This window comes from Mercenaria mercenaria, chromosome 4 (assembly GCF_021730395.1).
Source record: "Mercenaria mercenaria strain notata chromosome 4, MADL_Memer_1, whole genome shotgun sequence".
In the NCBI taxonomy this organism is placed as follows: Eukaryota; Metazoa; Mollusca; class Bivalvia; order Venerida; family Veneridae; genus Mercenaria; species Mercenaria mercenaria.
Window position 1 is genome coordinate 38,444,455 of NC_069364.1, and position 26,508 is coordinate 38,470,962.

The 26,508-nt window shown below is 36.2% G+C and overlaps 1 protein-coding gene across 5 annotated transcripts in view; it reads right to left on the reverse strand.

Moving 5' to 3' along the window:
- The window catches only part of LOC123551482 (protein still life, isoform SIF type 1-like), a 157,603-nt gene extending 132,590 nt beyond the window's left edge, over positions 1–25,013 (reverse strand). For 2 of the 5 annotated variants that reach the window (XM_053540950.1, XM_053540949.1), the window contains exons 1-2: positions 24,844–25,010; positions 12,729–13,018 (exon numbers count right to left, since the gene is read on the reverse strand). In XM_053540950.1, the coding sequence (XP_053396925.1) occupies positions 12,729–12,826 (98 nt within the window). In that variant the 5' untranslated portion in view covers positions 12,827–13,018; positions 24,844–25,010. Of the gene's footprint in view, positions 1–12,728; positions 13,019–18,272; positions 18,386–24,843 lie in introns of those variants that run through there. The other 3 variants (XM_053540944.1, XM_053540947.1, XM_053540945.1) reach the window with 3 other exon arrangements.
- Between the last annotated feature and the right edge of the window lie 1,495 nt (positions 25,014–26,508).

A 26,508-nucleotide genomic window follows, 5' to 3' on the forward strand; every position in this document is an offset into this window, starting at 1 on the left:
GTTCTATCACAAAGGCAAATATTATATATATAATAATACAAAGAAAAATACAGTTGAAAACTCAATATCTAGAACTAGTTTATCTAACAACAGCTGTCAGAGGACAGCAACATTGCGATCAACTATTTCTACAGCTTTGTCAATTGAATGACTACAGAAGTCAAAAAAGGGGCGCAATTTTGTAAACATGCAAAAAAGAGCTAAAGTGCATGTCAGCTCATCACAGTAGTCATGTGTGTGAAGTTTCAATCCATTCCCAATAGTGGGTACTAAGATACCAGCTTACATACAAAAACTCAAACAAAAATTTTAAGTAAAAAAAAAAGGGGGCATAATTTAAAAAAAAAAACAAAGCAGAATTATGAAACCTGTGCAATGCATATCAGATCATCACACTGAACAAGTGTGTGAAGTTTCAATCCATTCCCAATATACAATAAGAGTAAGACAGCTAATGCTCGACTATTCGAACTGTTGTTCCAGAAGCAGGAATATTACCTTAAATGTTAAAATATCTATAGAGTTTCAATCCAGTATCTGCATTAGTTGTTGAGATAGTAACTTGCATGCAAAACTTTAACCCTAAGTCCAAAAGGGGGCATAATTTTGCAAAATACATGTCAGAGTTATGGGACTTGATGCTATCAAATAGTTTTATAAATCCAAAGAAAAGAGTGAAGTTTCAGTTCAATATCTGCATTAATTTTGGAGATAGTAACTTGCATGCAAAACATTAACCAGCATTTTTTAAGTCAAAACGGGGGCATAATTTCCCCAAATACATGTCAGAGTTAGGGGACTTGAACAAGTGAGATTGGTTATTGACCTAGAAAAAGAAGAAATAAGTTTCAAAGCTACCATAGATACCAGTGTATAATGCATACCCATGTAAAATATGCACCCCCAGATTTTTGCCCAAAATCATGGCAAAAAGCTTTTTTTGGTCAATACTGAGGAAGATTGAAAATGAAAGTAGGATTTACATACCTCCATGGAGGAGAACGAAATCGGTCTTGCTGTACTATCGATTTTTGTTTTCTTGAAAATAAAACCAATAAAATATTGTTTTATTTGTTTTTTGTATTTTTTTGTTTTTTAATTTAAATATTTTTATGAATAAATAGAAAACAATTTTCAATATCTCTGAATGGCATCTTTCAAAATGACATCAACCTCTCAATTCAAACCGATAACAAAAGATGCCATCATCCTTTGTTACGATCTGTTTACAATTAAAACTTTATTGATCAAATGGCCAGTAATTATTGGCAAATTAGCGCGACACCTATTGTCAGTTTGTTGTTCACAGTTTGATCTCAGATAATGATTTTTCATATTTGTTTCTTTAAAAATACCATTAAATTTATACGAAATTAATTTTGTTTAATCATGGAGCGTATCGGCAATTGCAGTTTTTAGCCTAGACAATTAGCACAGACAGTAGTTTTATTTTACACAAATGGCGAAAATTGTAAACAAACTTGTTTTGAAGCTGGAAAATTGTCTATACCTGTGTATAATACACACCCACGATCCGGGGTTGGTCCAGGGGGTAAAAAAACTGCACATTATACACGAGTATCTATGGTATATGCCTTTAAATGATAGCTATATGTACTTGCATACAAAACATTACCTACAGTGTCACGCCAACGTCAATGCCAGGGCGAGTACAACAGCTTGTACTATTCTTAAAACAGTCGAGCTAAAAACTTAACCAAGAAGTTGAAAAAAGAGTGTAATTTTGTAAAAAAGCAAAGTAGAGTTATGGAACCTGTGCAATCCAAGTCAGTTATACACAGTAAATAAGTGTGTAAAGTTTCAAAGCATTCCTGTAAGTGGTTACTGAGATACCAGATTACATACAAAAACTTAGCCAAATGGTGATGCCGATGCCGACACCAACACAAGGGCGAGTCCAATAGCTCTACTTATTCTTCAAATAGTCCAGCTAAAAATTCTGGCTATGTAACAGACATTTTGAAGTTGTGTCCCAAAAACACATGCAAAAAATATTATTTTAAGTTGAATTTCAGTTGAAGTAAAACGCTCGATCCCTGGGAATTCAAGATACAGAGTTTCAACTGTATTAAACTGACAGTGGATGTCTGTCATGGTGCAGACTGCAGTAATTGTCTGTCATGGTGCAGACTGCAGTGAATGTCTGTCATGGCACAGACTGCAGTGAATGTCTGTCATGGCGCAGACTGCAGTGAATGTCTGTCATGGCACAGACTGCAGTGAATGTCTGTCATGGCACAGACTGCAGTGAATGTCTGTCATGGCACAGACTGCAGTGAATGTCTGTCATGGCGCAGACTGCAGTGAATGTCTGTCATGGCGCAGATTCACTGCGCAGTGAATGTCTGTCATGGCGCAGACTGCAGTGAATGTCTGTCATGGCGCAGACTGCAGTGAATGTCTGTCACAGCGCAGACTACAGTGAATGTCTGTCATGGCGCAGACTGCAGTGAATGTCTGTCATGGCGCAGACTGCAGTGAATGTCTGCGCAGACTGCAGTGAATGTCTGTCATGGCGCTGACTGCAGTGAATGTCTGTCATGGCGCAGGCTGCAGTGAATGTCTGTCATGGCGCAGACTGCAGTGAATGTCTGTCATGGCGCTGACTGCAGTGAATGTCTGTCATGGCGCAGACTGCAGTGAATGTCTGTCATGGCCCAGACTGCAGTGAATGTCTGTCATGGCGCAGACTGCAGTGAATGTCTGTCACGGCGCAGACTGCAGTGAATGTTTGTCATAGCGCAGACTGCAGTGAATGTCTGTCACGGCGCAGACTGCAGTGAATGTCTGTCATGGCGCAGACTACAGTGAATGTCTGTCATGGCGCAGATTCACTGTGCAGTGAATGTCTGTCACGGCGCAGACTGCAGTGAATGTCTGTCACGGCGCAGACTGCAGTGAATGTCTGTCACGGCGCAGGCTGCAGTGAATGTCTGTCATGGCGCAGCATGCAGTGAATGTCTGTCACGGCGCAGACTGCAGTGAATGTCTGTCATGGCGCAGACTACAGTGAATGTCTGTCATGGCGCAGATTCACTGTGCAGTGAATGTCTGTCACGGCGCAGACTGCAGTGAATGTCTGTCACGGCGCAGACTGCAGTGAATGTCTGTCACGGCGCAGGCTGCAGTGAATGTCTGTCATGGCGCAGCATGCAGTGAATGTCTGTCACGGCGCAGACTGCAGTGAATGTCTGTCACGGCGCAGGCTGCAGTGAATGTCTGTCACGGCGCAGGCTGCAGTGAATGTCTGTCATGGCGCAGGTTGCAGTGAATGTCTGTCACGGCGCAGGCTGCAGTGAATGTCTGTCACGGCGCAGACTGCAGTGAATGTCTGTCACGGCGCTGACTGCAGTGAATGTCTGTCACGGCGCAGACTGCAGTGAATGTCTGTCATGGCGCAGACTGCAGTGAATGTCTGTCATGGCGCAGACTGCAGTGAATGTCTGTCTGTCGTGGCACAAACTGCAGTGAATATGTCTTGTCTGTCGCAGCACAGATTGCAGTGAATGTCTGTCATGGCGCAGACTGCAGTGAATGTCTGTCATGGTCCAGACTGCAGTGAATGTCTCTCATGGCGCAGACTGCAGTGAATGTCCGTCATGGCGCAGACTGCAGCGAATGTCTGTCATGGCGCTGACTGCAGTGAATGTCTGTCATGGCGCAGGCTGCAGTGAATGTCTGTCATGGCGCAGACTGCAGTGAATGTCTGTCTGTCGTGGCACAAACTGCAGTGAATATGTCTTGTCTGTCGCAGCACAGATTGCAGTGAATGTCTGTCATGGCGCAGACTGCAGTGAATGTCTGTCATGGTCCAGACTGCAGTGAATGTCTCTCATGGCGCAGACTGCAGTGAATGTCCGTCATGGCGCAGACTGCAGCGAATGTCTGTCATGGCGCTGACTGCAGTGAATGTCTGTCATGGCGCAGGCTGCAGTGAATGTCTGTCATGGCGCAGACTGCAGTGAATGTCCATCATGGTGCAGACTGCAGTGAATGTCTGTCATGGCGCAGACTACAGTGAATGTCTGTCATGGCGCAGATTCACTGCGCAGTGAATGTCTGTCATGGCGCAGACTGCAGTGAATGTCTGTCATGGCCCAGACTGCAGTGAATGTTTGTCATGACGCAGACTGCAGTGAATCTCTGTCATGGCGCAGACTGCAGTGAATGTCTGTCTGTCGCGGCACAAACTGCAGTGAATATGTCTTGTCTGTCGCAGCACAGATTGCAGTGAATGTCTGTCATGGCCCAGACTGCAGTGAATGTCTGTCATGGCGCAGACTGCAGTGAATGTCTGTCACGGCGCAGACTGCAGTGAATGTTTGTCATGGCGCAGACTGCAGTGAATGTCTGTCATGGCGCAGACTGCAGTAAATGTCTGTCTGTGTCACGGCACAAACTGCAGTGAATGTCTTGTCTGTCGCAGCACAGACTGCAGTGAATGTGTGTCATGGTGCAGACTGCAGTGAATGTCTGTCTGTTGCGGCAAAAACTGCAGTGAATATGTCTTGTCTGTCGCAGTACAGATTGCAGTGAATGTCTGTCATGGTGCAGACTGCAGTGAATGTCTGTCATGGCACAGACTGCAGTGAATGTCTGTCTGTCGGGGCACAAACTGCAGTGAATATGTCTTGTCTGTAGCAGTACAGATTGCAGTGAATGTCTGTCATGGTGCAGACTGCAGTGAATGTCTGTCATGGCACAGGCTGCAGTGAATGTTTGTCACGGCGCAGACTGCAGTGAATGTTTGTCATGGTGCAGACAGCAGTGAATGTCTGTCATGGTGCAGACTGCAGTGAATGTCTGTCTGTGTCGCGGCACAAACTGCAGTGAATGTCTTGTCTGTCGCAGCACAGATTGCAGTGAATGTCTGTCATGGTGCAGACTGCAGTGAATGTCTGTCTGTCGCGGCACAGACTGCAGTGTCACAGCACAGACTGCAGTGAATCTGAATGTCTGTCATGGCACAGGCTGCAGTGAATGTCATCCGAACTATAAAACAATAATCCCAGTACAAATCCGCCCACTACTTTGTTTCCAAGTGTGTATTTATATTGATAATACTTTTTTCAAAATGTATTTAATGTAAAATGATACAGTGCTGAATTATATATACCAATCAATTTTGTAAACAGCATGTAAGATAAGAATATAGTCAATATTAGCAGCAGCTGGAGCCTCTCTCATGCCAGATTGTCACAAATCTTATATTGTTGCTTGAGAAACATGTGCAGAAAAATCAATTCTAATTATTCAAACTTAGAAAATGCAATATTTGTAGATGGGTGATGGTGATCAAAACACCATCTATTAGTTCCGCTTATGACATTCTAATGTCAACAAAGAACTATCAGTTAACTAAATATTATTCTAGATGCAAGAATTATGCTAGTCCAGCTAAGATGCAGGAATTATGCTAGTCCGGCTACCAAGTTGATAATCTTTTTTTATATTTTTTTCTTAAAAACAGTAAATTTCCTCTATGTTTTGAGAAGAAAAGGGACATAATCATATAAAGTTTGTATACCCTCAGGAGTTATCTCCTGTGAACAAAAAAGAAGGATCTGAATACCGACTAGAATTTTGCCAAAATTTGCATATACAGGACATAAATCAATACCCAATATAACAATGAAATGGAGTGCAATTTGGTAACTAGACATCATCAGCCTGTAATCCTTAGGACACCGGGCACATTTTCATGCAATCTTGCCAGGCATAGGTATGTTTTTGACAACACAGAAAATGACATTACTCGACCTTCAGCTCCTTTCGGAAGTAAAGAAAATGAAAGTAGACAGGCTAAACTTGAAAATGAAAGTCGCATTAGCATTGGTCGATATTCAGGGGTCACGCGTAGGGGTCACCCCATCTGAATGTATGCCTGTGGACTTCTCTTTTTTTTGGCTAATAGGGAGTCAATTTTCAGCAGTTTCTAACGTTTTGAAAATACCTGGGCTTTAGCACGACATGAAAGCTTTCATCTACGAAAAAAATATTTGAACTCAGAATAAACACAAATCCAAAAGGGGTCCATAATAGAGCAAGGGTATAATTATGGAGATTTTTGGAACTTCGTCAAATCATTCAAAAGGTCCTTTTTGATGTTGTCTGAAAGTGTCAGTATATGCCTTGGATGTAAGATATTTCCTTATTTGAGAGCTGCAGACCTAGACATGTCAGAAATATTTTAAAATGAATTTCGTGTAATAAATGTTGATTCTACGGAAGCATGAAAGGGCCATCAGATGCTAATACATTTTATTACGTTACAAGTGCGGAAAGGATATTATCCACATCACTCACTATGGAACGCCACAGCTGTCTTATATTGGGACATTTCATGTTATTGTGCCAGAGTGCGGTGTTAAGTTGACAAAACAGTGTCTCATTACGTTAAGAAACTATGTTATAATGTCAAATTTTGGTGTAAACTTGAGAAAACAGTGTCTCATTACGTTAAGAAACTATGTTATAATGTCAAATTTTGGTGTAAACTCGACAAAACAGTGTCTCATTACGTTAAGAAACTATGTTATAATGTCAAATTTTGGTGTAAACTTGAGAAAACAGTGTCTCATTACGTTAAGAAACTATGTTATAATGTCAAATTTTGGTGTAAAACTTGACAAAACATTGTCTTATTACGTTAAAAAGCTATGTTATCATGTCAAAGTGTGAATCAAGTTGTCCAAATACAGTAAACTTCGCTTATAAGGAACAGCTTGGGACCTCTAGAAATTGTTCCTTATAACCGAGGTTCCTTATATCCGTATTGCGAACTAGTTCCTTGTAATCGAGGTTTGTATAACGAACACAATTTGTATAGCGAACACTATTCGACTGACGTTTGAAAAGGGTTATGTGTTCACACTCCGGGCCGACCATGAATCTTTATGTGAAAAAGTTGCGAGTCTAGTACAGGTCATTTCCTGGAGAGATGGTAAGGTAAACTGCCTGCATGTATATGACTGAAATAGTGTTGGAACACGGCGTTAAACCTAAACTAAGCCAAAATGTACATCGGTAAGAATGACTGTAATTTGTTTTTATTTTTTGTTGGTTATTTCTATCTTCTTTTTTAGACAGCGCTACATTATGACTATAAGATATGTTGCAGTTACTCCCCTTGCCTGACTTCATGCTATGTGAATAGGCATCAATACTAATATAAAATAAATGTTCAAATTTTTATTATTACAAAAATGTTAAATTGGACTACCCATTAAAATTTAAAAGTAGGGTGTTTATGACATACATTGTATTACGACTAGACAATGGCGCCATTCATACGGATTAAAGTGTAAATTATACCTATAGTTTTGCTATTGTCCATTTTAGCACCTGCTATAATTTTTACAATTGGAAATTTGGTAAACTGCACTGTTTGCCGTTGTTATTCATGCGTAATTAGCACATTCATTTAGGATAGTATGTCCGTGATTGATTTTCATTCACTATTGTTAACATGAAATACCTAATACATTTATCTCTCTGTAGCTCTCGTAAATATAAGTCTACTATCATCTATTATTTGGTAAATGTTAATGTTATGATGATATTATATATTTTCTTTTTAGCGTATCCGTGAATATCATAGAAATGAAATAATTTGTGTTTATTCATGTGCATGAAAGCGCGTGAAAGTGCCGACGTTACTCTGACGTCATCAGTGATTCTCCTGTTTATTCCAGTTTTCAGTAATTTTTATTCTTTATGTCTGTTCGCTATAACCGAGTTGTTTTCTATTGAATTTTGTACTTTGGGACTGGAAAAAGTGTTCATTATAACCCGGTGTTCCTTATAACCTGGTGTTCCTTATAACCTAGTTCCCTATAACCGAGGATTTTTATGTTGAATAAAGAATGAATTAGATCGGGGAACTGAAAACTGTTCCTTATAACCGAGTGTTCCTTATATCCAAGTTCCTTATAAGTGAGGTTTACTGTAGTGTCATTTCATGTCAACAAGCTATGTTATCATGTCAAAGTACCTTGTGATCTTATCTAAAAAGCTAGACAAGATCAAACTAGAGCTATCACTAAAGGTGATGAATGTACCCCCCGCATGCACTGACACAGTACATTGCAATTTGACGCACACAAGATTGCATAATTATGTGGACTGTATGTATATAGACTGTATGTATACGGTATAGTAACAAAAAACAAAGTCCCATAACTACGCAGAATTAATGTAGGGATAATACACGTTTTTTTGTGTATTAACGTCTGCAGAAGCCCGCGGGATTGTTTGTGACCGAGACCGAAGGTCGAGGTCACAAACATATCCCAAGGGCTTCTGCAGATGTTAATACACAAAACAAACGTGTATTGTCGCTATTCTTGCATAAAAATATATTTCACGGCGATTTATGTATTGTTTTCATACGTGATGACTTGACGATTCCGGTACATTTTTTATTTACCATTCCAGTTGTTCTTGGAAACGGTAAACATGTTTTAAATATCCGTATCCAGGGCCCGGAAATAAACAACGCTATCAAAAGCACCTCCTGAAGGTTTTTAAGCGAGTTTTTATCTCTCATTATTACAAACATAAAATTACCAATAATTGTTCATATCATTTCACAATTTGGTGGACTCGATCACAATTTCAAGAATAATAACTTTGCATTCGAGTTATATTGAGTACGGACACGCAGTTGGAGTACGGATAAGTACGAACGTAGTGTCAAGTTTCCAAGCTGTTTATATAAATTCTTAGAGAAATTAGATAAAAACATACCGACTGATACTTACCAAAATCATAAATATAATACCTAAAAACGAACAATAGCACAAGTTACACGCGATACTTATTTATTCACAGTTATTTACAATAACTGAACAGACGCTTTGTAAAGGGAGTGAACTCTAAGAGAAGCTAGGGCGTACATTGATGGGGGCAGTACGATTGGGGTTGGAAACAGATACAGCTAAACATACTATGGATTACATTGTATTTATAATGCTACAAGATGAGGTTGTTAAGGAAGAAACAAGACGCAGATGCCAAATATCAGTGTGCGTAAAAATACATACATATATCCCTGGCAAAGCATTTCAAAAATAAAAATCGGGTATTAACAGCACGTGAATTGCCTTGTTTGCACACGATTTTTCTCCCGTTAATACATGGGCGGATCCAGTGAAAAAAGTAGTTTTTATGCAAGAATATTTATCTAAAAGAACGTAACATGCACCATGCATAACTAGGGTTGGTACTGATCATTTGTGCGAAGTTTCATTAAATTGTGTGCAAGGGTTCGGAAGATTAGGCACGCACAAGATTGCATATGCAGACTGTATGTACATAGTATGTTAACAAGAAACAAAGTCCCATAACTCTGCAATTTTTGTTGTTGAAAGAACCTAACATGCCCCATGCACAACTACTGTTGTTACTGATCACTTGTGTGAAGTTTCATTAAATTGTGTCAAGGGTATGAGGAGAGATGGTGCGCACAAGATTGTGTCTACGCACAGACAGACAGACAACCTGAAACCAGTATAACCCCCCTTACAACTTTGTTGTCAGTGGGGGGGGGTTAAAACTACCCTTTGACGTGATAGCATGCCTTGTTAACATAGACACACTACTTGGACAAGTTACCATTACACATTTCATAGAAGTTATGCTGCAAGTAATAACATGAAATAGAACATTTTTTATTTGCAATGTCACAAGATTTCTTTACAGTATTTTCGTTTCTGTTTCCCATTGCGAGCAAAATGCATATTTTGATGTACATAAGCATCAAATAAATAGACAAAATTTTGTTTGTTTTCTGTGAATAGAGTATAATTATCTCACCTTGAAATGAGACCATGTTCACATAATAAAAATTGTCTCATTTCTTGGTGAGATATATTCCACACATTAAGCTTCATTCAAGTTCCAGCATCAAATATATTATATGAACAAAATTATGCAAAAAAAAAAGAACATTTACTGTATTAGTAACTTTAAATTCCATTTTGTAGCTGCATAAAATTGTCTTCAGAAACAACAAGAGCTATCCATAAGACAGCGCGCTCAACTTTTCTCAGTGCTTGACTCAGAATCAGAACTTTGCCAGTAAAAAAAATCCAAGTTAAAAAGGGATATAAATCTGTCAAAATTCAAATCAGAGTTATTGGGATTGTTTCTCCGGGTGTAGACTTTGATAGTAAATAACTATTTTAAGTTTCAAGTCAATAGCTTTGATAGTAACAGAGATATTTGACTTTATCAAAAACTTTAACCAACGGCGACGCCGACGCCGGGGCGAGTACAATAGCTCTACTATTCTATGAATAGTCGAGCTAAAAATGCAAGAGGCCAGATTTGGTTTTGATCCATCAAGCAGTTCATGAGAAGAAGTAGTTCTTTATTGGCAATGGATTCGCCCCTAAAAGAGGTCAAGTGTAACCAGTTCTTGAGAGAAGACTATACAAGGATGGTAAAGACCAAGTTTGGTGAAGATCCGTCAAGTGGTTTATGAGAAAAAGTGTTTTCAAGGTCTTCTCCAATTTTAAGTTCTGTAAACCACTAAAAGCGGCCAACCACATCCATTTAAAAAAAAACTGAGAGAAAATTGTACAAGGATAATACAGACCAAGTTTGCTGAAGATCCATCAATTGTTTCTTGATAGAAAAAATTGCTTAATAATATAAGTTGTTTTTTTCTGTTTTCCACTCTTGGGGGCTCTAAAAGTGGCAAAGTGGAATCATGAAGAAATTGGACAGAGGATGTTACACAGAAGGATCTTACAGACCAACTTTGCTGAATATCTATTGAATAGTTTATGAAAGTTGTTTAAACACTTCTCTCCTATTTTTTTGTTCAGCAGCCCATAAAAAGGGTTAAGCTGAACCAGTTTTTATTTGAACAAACTTGAGAGAGGACCATACAAGGAAGTATAAAACCAAATTTGGTAAAGATGCATCAAGTGGTTCGTGAAAGAACTACTCAAGTCAGAAAGAGGAAACTGTCAATTTTTGCAACGTTTAGTTATTCAAAGGTCGTACCTATGAAGCAGCTGGGACTATCTGGATGGTTATGAATCTTGGCCAACATATTACATCCGTAAACAATGTCACCCTATTTGATAAACATTGGATAAGCAGATGGGGACAATATAATGGTTATAACAAGACAGAGTACCTTCAACTATGTCTTACGAGGTTAAGCTACTGACATGTATGACAGTTATAAAGTTACCAAGACAACAATTCTACAAGCGGAACAAGAAAAACTAATTCTCAACAAAATACTTTAACCTTAGTGAAAAAATTTGTTCTCAAATTCTAACAAAAAAAAAACCTAGTGCAAAATGTCTATCCTTTCAGACTTGATCACAATCTCTGTCTATCAGGCAGAACAAAATGCATTATTTTAATAGATTTTCACTGGCTGAACGTTCCCAGTAGAGTTGAAAATCTAATCATAACTAAAGGAAGCATCTCCCACAGCTCAGAAACTCCTGCATTTCAGCAAAATGGAAACAAATGTCACATGAAATTCTGCTGAAATGTTATCTCTAATATACTGTTCTGGTTTCCACTCGTTTTTATTGCTGTTATATAGCAAAATGTCAAACAAGAAGGCCAAGATGGCCCTAAACCACTCATCTGACCTTGTCAGCATGACTCTAAATAACATTCATGTGAAGTTTGGTTAAAATTGGCTTGATGGTTTAGGAGAAGATATTGTGGATGAAGGATGGTCTACAGATGGAAGACAGACATACAATGATCCAAACTCTAACACAGTGTTACTTCCCCTTATCGGTACAGTAGACACTGCCACCATGTATAAATTGGGCTGAATTTCAGCCGAGTTATATTTTTCATTATTTTAATTTTGTTGTTCAAAGTTTTTATCTCAGTAGTTAAATATTATATATTTTGTTTGCAAAACGAGCAAAAACTAAAAAATAATGCAGTAATACTAAAATTACTTTTTTTCCTTCTAGTGTTGTGATGCGCACCTGCTAAAAATGGTAAACAATAAAATTACTTGACAGTAAGAGAATTTGACGAGTGACATACTGCAAAATATAGATATATCAAAAACTTTCATTATGTTCTTAAAGGTTGTGACATAAATGCCAATTTGACCGTAGATTAAGGCAAGCATTTGGTTTACCTGGCATTGCCAAGTGCACCGCCATTTTAGGATCATATGGTTGTACCATCGTCACATGATTTGCTTGAAGGCAGGGATGATTGTTTGACAATACTCCTGCGCAGAGGTTGACTATGATCCTAAAGGCTAATCATTAGCATTTCATGCTCAGATAGGTATAAAAGAAAACCCCTGTTGACCTTTGACTTCCAACTTTGAAATATGAGTCTGGGTGTTGCACATAACACACCATCTTTACGGAGAATATTTATAGTAAGTGATATTAAAATCCCTTGAATGAGGGAAGAGTTATGGAACATACAGGACCTTAGACCTCCAAGTGTGACTTTGAACTTTAACTAATGGTCAAGGTGTTTTACAAAACAGGTTTTCACATTTTTGGATACATTTGTGCCAAGTGATTTGACATGAACCTCCAGTCTGAATAAATGTTCAAGGACAAATCTTTATGACATGAATCTCCTATGTGGATAGGTCTAGGGCAAATAATCTCCCATGCAGCCAGAAGGTCAAGGACAAATCTTTAAAACATGGATCCTTTAAATGAGCATGGAAAAAAACATTCTCATTTTACCTGAGAAGATTTGAGTCTTTGCGTGTATGCCATGGCTGACTATGTTGTGGATGATTAGCCTTCTTTGACAATAAAGGTGCACACAACTTGTTCCCCATTTGCTTACACAGCTATTTTCACCTTCAAGTGGTAAACATGTTTCAAATGTCTTGTACTGGCAGCTAAATCCTGTATTTTACTTGAAGCTAGCCTCTTGTTTTTATTGGAAAGTGCACTAATTTTCTCCTTCAGGTATTCCAAATCATTTCTAACAAGCTGTAACATGATGCCATTTTGTGCGGTCTACAAACCTGAAAAATAAAAGTACATGATACTGTTTTGCATTACCACTAATATTTCCTTACAGTTGAAGGAGAGAAAATGTAATCCATAACAAAATATGAATTATACAACGTTTTATGACTTCAGGACAAATATTTTTTGAGACATGCACAACACAAATTTAGATGGATGGACATCTGTACAGACGAGCTATGCCATAGGGCAAATCTAAGGCCCCCCCCACACCCCCCCCCCACCCAATCTCCTAAAAAAGAATTCTGGGAAGCACAAGAATTGATGAAACTGTTATATAATGTAGGTGGAGTTAATATGTCAAAATAATGGTTTCTTTGGACAAATAATAAGTAAATTGTTAATCACAATGGGAACGTCATGTAAAATCATCTAGCCAAATTTCATTTCTTTTCCTATTCCGCATTTGCTAAAAGTTGTTTAAAGGTATTTCTGTTTTCAGCTCTAATGGCCAAAACTGGGGCTAAGTGCTCCCATTTTGAACAAAATGAAGAAAGGACCTTACAATGATGCTACAAAACAAGTTTGATGAAGATCCATAAAGCTATTCATGGACAAGTTTTCCTATTTATAGCTCTAGCAGCCTCTTAAACGAGCTGAGTTGACCCATTGAAAAAATTAAGAAATGACCTAATTATATGTATACGGTGCTACAGATGCTCAATTTCATGTAGATTCATGAAGTGGTGCATGAGATTAAGTTGTATACAGATTTTTCTATCTTCAGTTCCAGCAGCCCCTAAAAGGGGCCAAATGCCCCATTTGAAACAGCTTGAGAGATGACCTTACAATGATGTTACAGACCATGTTTGATAAAGATCCAGTTAATGAGAAGCAGTCATTTAAAGATTTTTCTATTTTCAGCTCTAGTGGTCCCTAACATGGGCCAAATGCACCCCTATTTGAACAAATTTGGGAGAAGACCTTGTAATGATGCTACAGATCAAGTTTGATGAAGATCCATAGAGCTGTTCATGAGAAGAACTTGTATAAAGGTTTTTCTATTTTTGGATCTAGTGGCCCCTAAAATGGGTCAAGTGCCCTCATTTGAACAAATATGAAAGAATACTTATAACGATGTTACAGACCATGTTGAATGAGGATCCATCAAGCTGTTCATGAGAATCTGTCATGCAGTTCAAGAGATGAAATTGTTTATAAAGTTTTCTAATTTTAGCTCTATGGTGGCTCCTAAAATAGGCCAAGCAACCCCATTGAACAAATGTTGGAAAGGACCTAACAGTGATGCTACAGCCAATGTTTGATGAAGATCTGTCTGGCTGTCATGAGAAGAAGTGGCTTAAAGATTTTTCTATTATTAGCTCCAGCAATATTAGTTCCCTTATTTAAGAAAATTTAGAAAGGAACTTGCCAAAAAATTCTAAGTTAAAAAGGGACATAATTCTGTCAAAATTCAAATCAGAGTTATGGGGATTGTTTCTCCTGGTGTAGACTTTGATAGTAAATAACTATTTCAACTTTCAAATCAAAAGCTTTAATAGTAACAGAGATATTTGATCAAAAACATCGAAAAGTATTTTCTAACAGCATTTTCAAATGCATACATGATTTGATTACACTGTACTGTATGCCAATGTTTATTACCTCTGAGTTTGCTTCGTTGTGCATCTGCAGTTCAAATTTTCTCAATCCCAGGTGAATTATTTTTAATGTAAAAGCTAGCTAGGGCTGTACATTCTATTTTAAGGTTTTATAAAAAGGGGCACAACTCTGTCAAAATTCAGAGTTATGGGGATTGTTTCTCCTGGTGTAGACTTTGATAGTAAATAACTATTTCAACTTTCAAGTCAAAAGCTTCGAATAGTATTTTCTAACAGCATTTTCAAAAGCATACATGATTTGATTACACTGTACTGTATGCCAATGTTTATTACCTCTGAGTTTGCTTTGTTGTGCATCTGCAGTTCAAATTTTCTCAATCCCAGGTGAATTATTTTTAATGTAAAAGCTAGCTAGGGCTGTACATTCTATTTTAAGGTTTTTATTAGTCAATCGAGAGCCAAATCAAGACAAATATATTTCTTTGCTCGCTCCTGATTTTCTCAAAAACCAAAAAAAATATTTAAATTATTTTTTCACTCGCTCAGCCTCAATTTTTTCAGAAAAAAAACTGATGAACAACTTTTCAATTTGGTGTGGCCTTACCTAGTTTTTCATCCCACATGATCAACATACAAACTTGACATAGGAATCATCAAGATAAACATTCTGACCAAGTTTCATGAAGATAGGGTCATAAGTGTTGCCTCAAGAGTGTTAACAAACTTTTCCTTTGATTTGATCAGGTGACCTAGTTTTCCACCCCGCATGATCAAGATACAATCTTGAACTAAAGTTTATCAAGACAAACATTCTGACCAAATGTCATGAAGATATGGTTATAAATGTGGCCTCTAGAATGTTAACAATCTTTTCCTTTGATTTGACCAGGTGACAGTTTTTTATCATGATCCAGAATCTTATTTGACCTAGAAATCATCAGTACAAACATTCTGACCATTTCTCATGAGTTTCAAACTTAAAATGTGGTATCTAGCATGTCTAGAGTGTTAACAAGATTTTCCTTTGATCTGGCCAAGTGACCTAGTTCTTAACCCTATATGACCAAGTTTCAACCTTGGCCTTAAAATCATCAAGATAAACAATCTAGCCAAGTTTCATGAAGATAGGGTCATAAATGTGGCCTCTAGAGTGTTAACAAGCTTTTTCTTTGATTTGGCCAAGTGACCTAGTTTTTGATCCAATATGACCCAGTTTAAAACATGACCTAGAAGTCATCAAAACACTGACCAATTCTCACGAGTTTCAAACTTTAACTGTGAACTCTAGAGTGTTAACAAGATTTTCCTTGGATCTTCCCTACTGACCTAGTTTTTGACCCCACATGACCCAGTTTCAAACTTGACCTAGAGATCATCAAGACAAACATTTTGAACAAGTTTCATAAAGATTGGGTCACAACTGTAGCCTCTAGAGTGTTAACAAGGCAAATGTTGCTGGACGACGCACCCCAGATGACGCACGATGCCAGACTGAAAATGATCGGTCACAATAGCTCGCCTTCATCACTTCTTGCTCATGTGAGCTAAAAAGTCACAACCATGATTTGAACCACAGCTTTATTCAAGTGCAAAGATACTCCTGATGGCTCTACCAATTGCACAACATTTTTGAAAAATAATTTAGGTACACAAATAACTAAATTCTGTGCAAAATCGCTTTCATATCAAATAATCAAAAACTGGTCATTGTCTGAAAATCTGAACATTTTGAGTTTTGAATCAAAATCAAGGAAAGAGACAAAATGCAATGCTTTGTAAGGTTTAAGGGACAAACCAATATTTTATGCTTGGTATGAGGGTAGTTTAAAAGCAGCAGGGAGACACCAGAAAACAACGAAAACAATGGAGCCACACCATGAGAAAACCAACATAGTGCACTTGCGACCAGCAAGGATCAAGACCAGCCTGCGCATCCATGCAGTCTGGTCAGGATTCATGCTGTTCGTTTTCAAAGCCTATTGCAATTATAGAAACCGTTAGCAAACAGCATGGATCCTGACCCGACTGGGCTGGTCTGGATACATGCTGGTCACAAATGCACTATGTTGGTTTTCTCATGGCGCGGCTCAATTATGTTCAGTCACATTGTGCAAACTAAAGAGCTCCTTGATATAGATTGGTCCATCACGTGTCAGTATCCCATTTCACTGTACCACAGGAATATAATATGAAAGGTTTTTATTTGTTCGCAGGACAGCTTTTTATGGAAATGCATTTAAAGGCCACTGGTAATCACCAGCTGTATTGATTAATTTTGTTTAATATGACAACCTCATAATGATGTTGGGCCGCTTTACTGGTAGTGATTTTCCCTAAGAAGTAGTAAATGAATAAAGTTCTTATTTTGAATTCACATTTACGACATCCTTACCTACAATGCTTGCAAATTTCAGCAAAATAGGACCAGAAATAAAGATTGAGCACATTTTGGGATAGTTTTTGAAGATTCCTGGTATTTAAAGTTTAAATCAAATAGCTTGACTTTAATCTGAAATTCTAAGATTAGAATAAGTGGGCATAATTCATGAAATGTTGATGAAAGAGTAGGCCTTGTGTCAAATGATGTAGGTGATAATGTGGTGCAACTTACCATTTAAGTTTTAATCAGATCCATTTTATTACCACCGAGATAAATGTACTTTAAAGGCATTAAACAAAGTAAGGGACATAATTAATGAAATTTTACTGCAAGAGTTATGGTCCTTGTGTAAGGTGTAACAACTACTTTAAGATCAAGTTAAATCCATTTAAGGTGATCAGTCACATTCAAGCAACATTTAGTGACATTTTTCAGTTTCAAGATTTATTATAAAATACCCATTACGTATAGTAAAATATCTGTTATTACTTTCCATGAATTTTTATAATTACTTCCCTTTATTATGCAAGTATTCAAAAAAAGTGCTTTAATTCTTTTAATTTAAATATGATTTCAACTTTTACATTTGCATTTGATAGATATACTGGGTTATTTCAACAATCTTGAGCCAAACAATATTTTCTAAAACAGTTTTCGCATTAAACTTATTGTTGTTGATGTTAACAATTTTAAGGGACGTAATAATAATTTTACAAAACTGCATTTCTAATGAATTCCAGTTAAATATATATATGTCAATGAAAATCTTTGACAAAATAATACAAAAGTTCTTATATTCATATCATTTCTTAGCCAAAATATATAATTAAGTTTATACATATGCAAATAACTTTACCTTGGCAGCCAGGATTTAAACGGTACCTCCAGTCAAAATCTAACATGTGTTAAGCATTCAGTGAACACAAATAATGTAAATAATAATTTGCTGTATGTTCAAACAAACCCTCACTTAATCAAAATCTGATTAACCTGATTAACCCCCTGTAAGTAGTACCAGAGAAAAAGTGAAAGTGCCAGGAATATATAGATGATAACACCAGTACAAAGGTGAATACTATTATTAGGCTTATAACTCTTGTATTTGTAAAGATGAAAATTTGAGATCTTACCAATATATTGAGTGAGATAAGGAGTGTGGTCACAGCAACAAATATCCTTGAAAAACAATCATTCACTACTGTCAGACAAACATATTCACAGACATTAAAAGTTGTTTTTATTTCTTAGTTAATTGGATGAATATTTGCCAAGTTCAAAGAACTATCAATTTCTGAGAAAAATAATTACCCCATTCTAAACTATAGCTATCAATCTCACTGCACATAATCCTTTCAGCCAATAATTTAAATTTATTACATAATCTATCACAATTAAATACTGCATCCCGGTAACAAAGTTCAATTTCTTGAAAATAACTCTACAAACACACACATTCTATTTTCTCACAAAATTATTTCCATGGCAACCAATACAAGTTGAAAGTGGGGGATCATTATAGTTTCTAAAAATAATTGGGAACAAGATGAGGAAAGCATGTCATATACTTTATGTAAACTTGATACCAACATTTTGCAACACCTACCTGAAATTTGTTCCAAATTTCTACAGGTTCTGTAAAATAGACAGAGTTTTAATTTGTTGCTACTGATGATTGTAGAAAATGAGAAGATTCTTTCTTCTTGTTACTTTTTCATTGAACATGGCAATTATTTATAGTACAAATTATGATTTTAAGTCTTTAATTAATCTTTGGGGTTTAATACCATATACAATCCAATACAGGTGTTTTACAAAATTATGAAATAATAATAATAACAAAAGTGACTGACTGCAGCTTTAACATAATAAAAGGAAGAGCTCAATTAACCTTTGGGTCAGAGCTGATGTACAATTTGAATACCGTATCCAATCCAATAAATGTTTACAAAACTGAATTTAAAATTGTATAAAAGATGAATTTTCTTGATTTCTATTTAAAGTTCATAGTTTTAATTCCAAACACTATCCAATACAAATTTATGGAAATAATGAATAGTAGATATTTCTGCCATTTTTTCAAGTTTTTTTTTTTTTTTAACTTTTAGTTTTATCTTTTTAACTTTGATTACCTGTCACTTAAAGTGATATCACAATAAGTATGTTATTGTTCTTCTTGTGGAACAGTGCTTCACACTAATCTATACTTGTTACTCGTTCCACCGCTTTCCTTCTTTATAACCTTCACCATGTAATCAATATAACTGATATAGAAAAAAAACATAAGATCTCAATGCAATTTTTCATTCCAATGTCACTCCAAAATTTTACTCCAGACTCCACTTTCATGACTCCACTCCATATTTTGTTGTATGCCAGTTAACTGCTGGAGAAATTAGATACTTCTGTTTTAACACCATGTATACTAATAAAAAAAAACTGTTCATAATCGTTTGTAAGTCTTATACAAAGAGTTGTTTTTTTGTCTTACTTTAATTTCTGGGTGATTTTTGTTGTTGTTTTTTTATTCTTGTATCACCTTAGCAACATGCTTATTTTAGACACAAAATCAGTGAGAATATTCCAGTGTTCAAAATAAAGCCAAGTCAACAGCTTAAAGTTGAAAGTAGGATAATAACAAGAGCTGTCAGGGGTCAGGAACACTCCACTATCCAACAGCTATCATAATACAAAAGTAAAATGTATATATATGACCTTATGATTCATTAACTGAAAATGGGACTATTACAAGCTCAGCAGGTAAAAGCGTTGGTCTACGGATCGCTGGATCGTGAGTTCGATCCTCGGGCGGGGCGTATGTTCTCCGTGACTATTTGATAAACGACATTGTGTCTGAAATCATTAGTCCTCCACCTCTGATTCATGTGGGGAAGTTGGCAGTTACTTGCGGAGAACAGGTTTGTACTGGTACAGAATCCAGGAACACTGGTTAGGTTAACTGCCCGCCGTTACATGACTGAAATACTGTTGAAAAACGGCGTTAAACCTAAAACAAACAAACAAACAAAACAAGTGCATGATCTACTTCATGAACTGTTCATGAACATGTTTTATAATTTATTCATGAACAGCTCATGAAATACTTGTCAGGGAGAAAGTCTGATCTTTAGATAGGCAACAAATGTAACTTTGTTTTGGAAACTACAATATTTTGTTGGGTTTATTTTGTCTAGTACTCTGATCACAGCCAACTTTGCAGTTTTTCAGTTCCAGTCAGTGCGACCTTGATCTGTTACCACCTGAACAACTAGGGGGTATAACAGCATTAAACATGAGCTGTCACAACAATCAGTGTGCTTGACTATTTTGATGCTGGATAGCAAATTCTGGCACCTCTAAGGAAGCTGGAGTTGTCACTGGAGTGTGGAGTTATCTAAACAAAGGTAATCAGGGTACAAAAATTCTATCCTTTAAAGCATAAGAGACGGGTGAAAAATGTTCGGTTCAATCATAATGTTATTATTTTTGGAAAGAAAAGAATGCTTCTTATGTCATTCACAGAAAATGCAAGTCATAACAGCAGTATTTAATGCTCAGAATAGCCCCTTCTCAAATTATATGCATGCTTTACATTCCATTGCCAGAAGGCACAAGACCACAGTTATTTGCCCTTGGTTGACCACAATACGGAAGTGGTTACGCGGAAAATAGTTCCTCTGTTTGATGGTGAATATTGGTGAATTTTTGAGTGAAAGACCTGCAATAAATGGCATGATTTAATAGACGAGATATGAAATAGTAGGTACATGTACAATTTGACAGAATAAAAATGTCAGAATATGCATAACATGACTTTTTGATAGGGCCTGTTTTGCCTGTTTGCGGCCATCTAGAGAGTATTCTTCATACGCATGTGATTTGGTTCAAAATGGTGGAAAAAAGAGCCGGTCAACCCAATGTTTACTGTGGCTGGAATTTTTTCTCTTGGATAGTTCTGTTGAGTTCAGGTATTTTTATAGGGGTTGGAATGCATGCAAAATTGCTATAGTGTCCAGTGCCTATATAGAACATATAGTAAAAATAACTGTGGTCTTAGGCCAGAACGAGGCTGAGATGGGTCAGTTGTAAACATTATCTCAGAGCAGTATTACTGCTTCCAGTGTTAAAGTACACTGTTTATGATAAGATAGGAAAACACACAAAGTTTAATAATAATTTACTTTTAATGTGTTCCAAAGTGTAATTCAAATGACTGATGTTATTTTAATCCGAGTTTTTATAAATTTTCCAAAGATGAATTGGGTAGTTAAAATCAGGCGAGATGTGTGTCAGTGAGTGATTTCCAGGTATATAAATATTCATTATAATCACATTTTTTGTTTGCAGTCAAATAAATTTTATCAAAAATACACAAACTTCATTAAAGAAGGTTATTAGAGTAAATAGTATATTTGCTAGTAAAATGCATTTCCAATTTTACCATATTTATTCTTTATATCATAGATTTCTGTTGTTGATTTCTGAACAGATCTCTAAGTCAGCAGTTGTTTGTTCCTAGCACTTCAAAAATGAAAATTATACAGGCTGACCACAACTTAAACCAAGACGAATTCCAAAAAAGAACACTTAGTCTAATAGTTAGAAAAATAAAATAATTGCTGACATTATGTTTTGTATTGTACTTCAGTCATTTCAGTTTTCAGAAATGAAGGAGGCTGTTTTCAATTTCCTTAATTTATTTATTTTCTGACAAAAAGTGTGAAACAATGGATAGTACAAAAGAACCATCTACAACTGGAGGAAGAACATTGACAGCAGTCCTACTTTATGTTGAACAAGGACCGGAAATATCATGTTACCTTGCTGTAGTGTAATACCTTTTTTCTTATAAATAGCCAAATAAACTGCTCAAAAACTGCTAAATCACATGTGCAAAAGTTCCCAGAGTACAAAACAAATGGCAGAAACTGATCATGCGATTTAAGATACTTTTATTTTGGCTCTACCCTCAAAGAGGCTAAGTGCACCCATCCTTGTATAAAACTGGTAGAGGACATTTTATTGACTAACACATAAGTTATCATCATAAGCCATATTACATGAGTCACATCAAACTTGTAATTAATTCCGTCTCACAAAGAACAATTTTCTGGTATACTTTGAAGCATAAATTACTAAATTTGTTCATTATGAACCCTACTATTACTCCCATGGTGACACGAGGCATTCCTTTACAGTATTAACATTGATTTTCTTAAAAACACCAGGCTTTAGTATCACCCACATAGAGTTAATGCAATAAAATCAATTCAATACTTTGAGACTGATCACAAAGAACTGATTACAGCTTTAGGCAAGCATGCAGGGAGAATATTACAATACAACATGCAACCAATTTTGAAAATTTGTGATTTGTCTGTTTTCATGAATTCTGAAGAAGATTTGTAATTTGTTTTCTTTTTTTTTTAATCACTTCATTTTTACTGCAAGAAATATCACACAATTAAGGGATACCACTAAAAAAACATAATTAAAAATTTTAAAAAACTAGGATTGTGTCCAGAGGACACGGATGCCCCCGCAATTTCATATCACGCCGGTTCTTCACCTATGCAACTTTGAATCCATTCCTTCAAAATGTATGAGGAACTGAACACATAAAATTTCTTCACTATATCCTATATAGTAAAATTAAAAAAAGGGCCATAACTCTAGTCAAAATAGTCACAGCACATTCTTTATGTTCATAATCAGATAAGGTTGTGCATCTGAGTAACTTTGAATCTATTCCTTCAAAAAGTGTGGTTGGACACACAATATTTTGGGACATATGGATGGATGTACGCACAGACAGTAGCTTTAATGACTCAAATGTGGATGAAGATATTGGACAATAGCTTAAGTCTCAAAACACTAAATCAGTATAAAAGGAACATAATTCATGGAAAACTTCCACAAAAGTAATGCATCATGTGTCAAATCATGTGGCTAAGAATTTGGTACAACTATTTTAAGTTTGAATAAAGTCTGGGAGATATAGCAAAAGTGCATCGCAACTTGAACCGGAAATTCTATTAGTAAAAAGAGGGCATAACTTAGAATGTACTGGTACCAGAATTATCAAACTTGTGTTATATGAGGTGAGTGATGATGTGAAACAACCATTTTAAGTTTGATTAAATCCATTTAGTAACAACAGAGATATAAAAAAAGCATCAAATTTAAACTGAAATTCTAAGTAAAAGGGGCAATAACTCATAAAATATTTGCACCAGACTTACTGACCTATGTTATTATGATGAGGATGATGATCTGGAAAAACCTAATTTAAGTTTTAATCAAATTCATTAAAGTAATGACAAAGATGTAGTGAAAGTGCACCATAATCAACCTGAAATTTTAAGTAAAAAGGGGGCATAATTCATACAATATTGGTGCATGAGTTATTGCTCTTGTGTCATATGATGTGGATGATGATGTGGTACAAGTTTGAATCAAATCTGTTTGGTAATAACAGAGACAGACTGAAGTGCATAAAAACTTTAACCTGAAATTTTAAGTATAAAGGGAGATAACTCATAAAATACAGGTGTCACAGTTATGGCCCTTGTGTCAAATGACGTAGGTGATGATGATAAACAATTATTTTAAGTTTGAATCAAATCCCTTCTGAAATAACAGAGATATAGTGAAAATGCATCAAAATTAACATAAAATACTATAGTAAGTAAAAACGGGGCATAATTCATTAAAAGTTGGTGCCAGAGTTATGGACCTTGTGTCATATGATGTGGGTGATGATGTGGAACAACTATTTTTAGTCTGAATCAAATCCATTTAGTAATAACTGAGATAAAGTGGAAGTGCATCAAAACTTTAACCTGGAATTCTAAGTAAAAAGTGGGGATCATTCATGAAATGTTGGAGTCACAGTTATGATCCTTGTGCCATATGATGTGGGTGATGATGAGGATTAACTATTTTAAGTTTGAAGCAATCCATCAATTAATAACAAAGATAAAAGAGAAAGTGCATCAAAACTTTAACCAAGGTGCGGACGCGGAAGGATGCCGACGCCGACGCGGGGTCGAGTAGGATAGCTCTCCATACTTCGTAGAGGCGAGCTAAAAACATTGAATCTAAATAGCAATATTGCTAACTGTGTATTGTTTGCATCATCTTAAGAAATTAAATTTTTTTTTTCCGTGTTCATGCGAAATGAACAACAAAATTGGATCGGCAAATCCATGAATCGTGCAAGCTATTCATGTTTAATTTGCCAATCCTATTCTGTCATTCATTTCACACGAACATTTAAAAAAAAAAAAAAGTTTCATTTGTTACATTTACATTATACTTCCTTTCCATTTGTAAAGAAGATTAAATTATAGATTGCACACATTTTATTGCTTTTAACATTAAAATCAGCTTCTCGGCCATTCTGTTCACTAGACAGAACAACTGTGACGTCATCTAAGGAACGTTCTCCCTGACTATATGCGGACATCGTCAAAACAGCGGCCCATTATCACTAAGCAGCGACTGATGTAACTTTCGCGCCTTTCCTTTTACTGTTCAAACAAAATGACAGTCATTATTTTTAATGGAATTCATTTAAAAGAATGGGACGAATATAAATATCTATTGCTGCCATCCTGTTTTTCAGGTAGGGACTGATGAGAAACTGTGTAAGCTGGATATATCAGCCTAAAGTACATCTCTCCTTTTGTGTTGGAAAGACCTGCCCGCAAGCTACATAAAACACCTTGAGTGCTCGCACGTAGCTTGTCGATTCAGTCGATCTCCTATAAATACAAAATTTTCAATCAACAAACACCTTACATTTAACAACAAATCATATTTGATATTTACACAGATCACTCTTCCAGTAATATGGACCATTAATAAAGCAAAATCTTACCTCAGGCTGAGCAAAATTTCAACAAATCCATTTGTTTATTGATCACATTGCAGCTATATTTGATGTATATTTCAACAGTGGTTCCAAAAAACTACACATCACATAATTCACATCACATCAATTCCGTGTCAGGCCCATTCTGTAAAACACACAAAGATTTTGCTCAAATGTTTTGTACACGGATGTCAAAAATCACAGGGTTCCTTAAATGAACATTGATCTTAATTACAAATTGATCAGTACAATACAGTTCTCTCTGAAATGTAATTCCAATATAGCAGTGTTAGATACAATAAACTAGTCTCATAGAAACATCCTAGACATTATCCTCCTAGATTTCTTGTCAAAAATCAATAGATTTTGTCAAACCAGTAGACACACTTCCATTTTCCCTGCTTTGGTATTCTCTATTCTTGGTAGAAGAAAAGCTGACAATTTACCAGCTAATTGTTCAAGTTTTCCTGCAAGGATGGGGTGCATCAATATTATACAAGAAGGTCAATATAGCCCTTAATTGTCTATACTCACCAGGGTTTCATAGCTTAAACAGGTAAATGAAAGCAGCCCCACTCCCTACAAGCTATTTTCTGGTAAATAATGTATGTAGAGAATCACTAGTGGAACAATTGTGTAAAAACTTTTTTGAAATAAGAAGATTTTCAGTTTTAACAAAACATATATATTAGATAATTATATAATTACATATGTACATGTAGAGAGAGAGAGAGAGAGTACATATGTACATGTAGAGAGAGAGAGAGAGAGTACATATGTACATGTAGAGAGAGAGAGAGAGAGTACATATGTACATGTAGAGAGAGAGAGAGAGAGAGAGCGGGGGGAGAGAGAGAGGCCAACATAATAGACACTGTACTAAGAGCTCTTTTGATTATAAATTGCAATTTACATGTGCAAGGAGTAAATGTAAAACAATGGACTTTATATCTAGAAATGAACGAATGTCAGTCGACTTTAGTCATAATTACAAACTGACAACAAATGCTAACGACTTTGTGTCATGCAGGGAGGTCGTAATTTCCAAATGATTGAAATCCTATCAAAATTCACTGTTGAAATATTGACAAAACTTGCTGTATTCCCTGTAAGTCTGCTGTTAAAGACCTGCTTCGCGGCTATTCAAATTCTATTGTGTGTATGCAACCCATGATTACAATAGGTAACAGTTAACAGCCATGCGTCATACTTTAGCATGCAATAGCACAGGTATTTTATATAGAATTTATATAAAATACACTCTATTTTGACAGGCGTCACTGTTCATAGTCAGGATTTTCATGCTTTTTCAGTGACAATTTAAGGTTAAAATGTACGACTGGAGCAGGTCTTTAAAAAGGCAAAAAGATACAAAGCAACAAACTTTTTGACCAAGTTTTATGAATATCAAGAAGGAATTGTGGCCTCCAGAGTGTTAATGAGATGATTTTCTATGATTTGACCTAATGACCCAGTTGAAGACCTCAGGTAACATTTCAACTTGACACAGATTTTTTAGAGACAAACATTCTAACAATGACAATCAAGTAAACAAGAGCTGTCACAGGAGACAGCATGTTTGACTATTTCGATGCCGGATAGTGAAAATGGGCACATCTGAGGAAGCTGGAACAGTCACTGGAGAGTTTAATGACTCCAATGCAGATGAAG